This window comes from Plectropomus leopardus, unplaced genomic scaffold, assembly GCF_008729295.1.
Source record: "Plectropomus leopardus isolate mb unplaced genomic scaffold, YSFRI_Pleo_2.0 unplaced_scaffold2887, whole genome shotgun sequence".
In the NCBI taxonomy this organism is placed as follows: Eukaryota; Metazoa; Chordata; class Actinopteri; order Perciformes; family Serranidae; genus Plectropomus; species Plectropomus leopardus.
This window is the reverse complement of record NW_024631456.1, coordinates 1-3,379: the sequence shown is the minus strand read 5'-3', so window position 1 is coordinate 3,379 and position 3,379 is coordinate 1. Positions and strand designations below refer to the sequence as shown.

Genomic DNA, 3,379 nt, shown 5'->3' with positions numbered 1-3,379 from the left:
TGTCACAAACAGGAGCAGAGTGTGCATCACTGCGTCTCAGAGATCTCTGCTATCAAGACGCTGGTCAGCTGATCACAGCACTTTCCTTAATCCAAAAATGGATGATCAATGAATCGATTAATTGTTATTTGGGAAAAAACTTTCCTCATTTCAAACAATATTAATTAAGTTTTATCCTCAAAGCTCACAGCGACACACTGCAGATATTTTGATCAGCAATTCACAGCTGATCGATTAATCCATTAAATGTAACCTGTTTACTTCTGTTGTTACCGTGGTGATTTACTTCTGTTGTTACCATGGTGATTTACTTCTGTTGTTACCGTGGTGAGTTACTCTGTTTTACTGTGGTGATTTCCTCTGTTGTTACCGTGGTGATTTACTTCTGTTGTTACCGTGGTGATTCACTTCTGTTGTTACCATGGTGATTTACTTCTGTTGTTACCGTGGTGAGTTACTCTGTTTTACTGTGGTGATTTCCTCTGTTGTTACCGTGGTGATTTACTTCTGTTGTTACCGTGGTGATTCACTTCTGTTGTTACCGTGGTGATTCACTTCTGTTGTTACCGTGGTGATCAGTTCACCAGTGTGGTGATAGCAGAGCGTTTCGGCCCACAAACGGCAGCAAACACACTGACGTGTCTCAGTGATGCAGGTCTGCACTGAGGGATGATGGGTAAAATAAAAACTTTGACGGTTAATTCGGCAGCTGTGTGTGCAGCTGTTATGTCATTGGCCAATCAGAGGCCTCAGAACCCGCCCACCAGCCAATCAAAACAAGTCTTTGCCTGCTTGCTCCTCCTCCTCCAATCAGAAACAAGAGGAGGTGGGTCTTCTCTCAGCAAGCTAATCAAAAAAGCCCTTATAATTAGCCAATAAAAAAAAAGAATAATTCAGCAAATGAGAAACGTCCTCGCTGTGAGCCAATCAGAGAGAGAGCCCGCCCCGTAGTTCCCCCCCACTGAGCCGACTGCCAATCAGAACCTTGGTCAGTCTCTGTGGGCTGGGCTTCAGCCAGGGGCCCGGGGCATTCCCCTGTTGCCACGGTGACCCGGCTCTCCTCCAATCAGACTCCTCCCTCCAGCCGGCCGTGGCGATGCTGGCTGCTGATAGGCTGACCTCTGAGAAGCTGGCTGCTGATTCGCTGTCGGACAGACGCTCGCCGTCCATCGGCATGAGGAAGGAGAACGCCACACCCAAGCTCCCAGAATGCTTTGGATGGTGGGCGGTGCTTCCGTCTCTCTCCTCCTCCCTCCTCCTCCTGCTCCTCCTCTCCTCCTCCTCCTCCTCCTCCTGTGGCGGTGGCGGTGGCGGTGGCGTGTCCCAGGATCGAGCGCTGATCCTGGGTAAGCTCCTGCTCCTCCTTCCCTGTTCCTCCCGCTTCTCCTTCTGCCTGACAGTTTGACTCCTCCTCCTCAGCTCTTCCTCCTCCTCCTGCCGTGCCTCCTCCTCCACCACATCCAGGTCCAGATCAGGAGGCCCTAACCCTCCTCCTCCTCCTCCTCCTCCTGTTCTTCGTTTGGTTTCTCCCTCTCTCCTCCTCCTCCTCCTCCTCTCTCCTCCTCCTCCTCCTCCTGAACCGCCTCCCCTCTGCTGGCTGAGGGAGGCAGTTGTCATGGTTACCATATCCTCCTCTGTGTGTGAAGAGGAGGAGGGGGAGAGGGCTCCTTCCTCAGGGCCTGACACACACACACACACAATCACACACAAACACACACACACACACACACAATCACACAGAAACACACACACACACACACAATCACACAGAAACACACACACACACACACACACACACACACACACACACAATCACACAGAAACACACACACACACACACACAATCACACAGAAACACACACACAATCACACAAACACACACACACAATCACACAAACACACACACACAATCACACAAACACACAAACACACACAAACACACACAAACACATAAACACAGAAACATGATGAGCCATTTTTTGGTCAAAACTCACGAATTAATTTGCACATTTTGACAAAATTTCACACAAACGTCAAACAGGATAAAATGATGACGTGATGACAGTTAAATCCAGAGGGTCAAAGGTCAACCTCGCTGTGACATCATCATGTTTTCTGCCATTAGGGGAGACCGGGGATGTTTGGACCACACCAGCCAAATTTCTAAATATTAAACTTAAATCTGTCGGAAATGACTTACCGACTAAATGTGTCTGATTTCTGCTCGTATTTATTCTTCATGAATGTTTTCTTATTTTTGCTTTTCTCTGAGGTCAGAGGTCATTTTACGAGCGCTCTGACTAACGTAAGAGGAAAACACGTTTTCACAGCCCAAAAAATTCAGTTTTAATGCGTTAAAATGTATGAATATAAAAAGTGTTAATATCATGTAATCACATTTGGATGTTTTAGAGGAATTCTGATGGCTGGATTATTAAATCTCAGTCTGTTGTTACTCTGCTCAACACAGCTGAATGTAACTAAGTACAATTACTCAAGTCCTGTACTCGAGTACAAATCCGCAGAAAGTCGTAATGTCTCATCTGCAGAAGATTTAATCTCCGTCTTTTCGAGCAGCGTTTGCACGAGATTATTAAAGTCGTGTATGGATCTCGTTTTCAGAGGAGGTGAACTCTGCGTTCGAGCTCCGACTGTTTCGTTTCTTTGTTTCTGATCTCGTGTCGTCGTGATGTTTTTCTCACCCTCGAGCATTTTTTAATTTGTTTAAATCAAAATCTTAATATCAATCGGTGTGACACGAGGTGCGTGTACGACCTCGTGCTCACGTCCTGCCGTCACATGACTTGTGGATGAACGGAGGCACTGCTGTCTGCAGCCGGAGGAGGAGATGAAAACATGAAGCGAGGAGACGAGGAGACGAGGAGATGAGGAGATGAGGAGATGAGGAGGAAAAACAAATGTGAAAAATGAAAAGTGAAAGAAATGACAGACGGAGAGATACCAACCGAGACGTCTCAGTGCGGCCAATCACGTAGAAGCACGGCTCACCCTGTTTGGAGTTGGTCATACAGAGAGACAGGCTGGACAACTCCACTGAGGAGGAGGAGCAGGAGGAGGAGGATGACAGGAGGAGGGCAGGAGGAAGAGGAGGAGGACAGGAGGAGGAGCAGGAGGAACAGGAGGACAGGAGGAAGAGGAGGAGGACAGGAGGAGGAGGAGACAGTAAAAGTATAATGTCAAACACGAAGAGAGCAGAAATCAGGAGAATCAGAGCTGAGTTTGGACGAGACGAGTCACTGAAAGAGTTAAACTTCTTTTAATGATCTAATTAATCTAATTAGAGACCGTTTGTCTCATTTTAGTCTCTTTTCTTCTTCCTGTTGTGATAACTGTGTGTGTGTTGATGCATGTGTCCTAA

General features: G+C 47.1%; 1 protein-coding gene across 1 annotated transcript; it reads right to left on the bottom strand.

Annotated features, from left to right (window-relative positions):
• Window positions 1–426: 426 nt before the first annotated feature.
• Window positions 427–3,349, bottom strand: LOC121938217. Its single transcript, XM_042481489.1, has 2 exons — window positions 2,967–3,349; window positions 427–1,679 (listed from the first exon to the last, which is right to left on the bottom strand). Exon 2 carries the CDS (start codon window positions 1,624–1,626, stop codon window positions 928–930), a length of 699 nt encoding a protein of 232 aa, XP_042337423.1. The 5' UTR covers window positions 1,627–1,679; window positions 2,967–3,349; the 3' UTR covers window positions 427–927.
• Window positions 3,350–3,379: the final 30 nt, after the last annotated feature.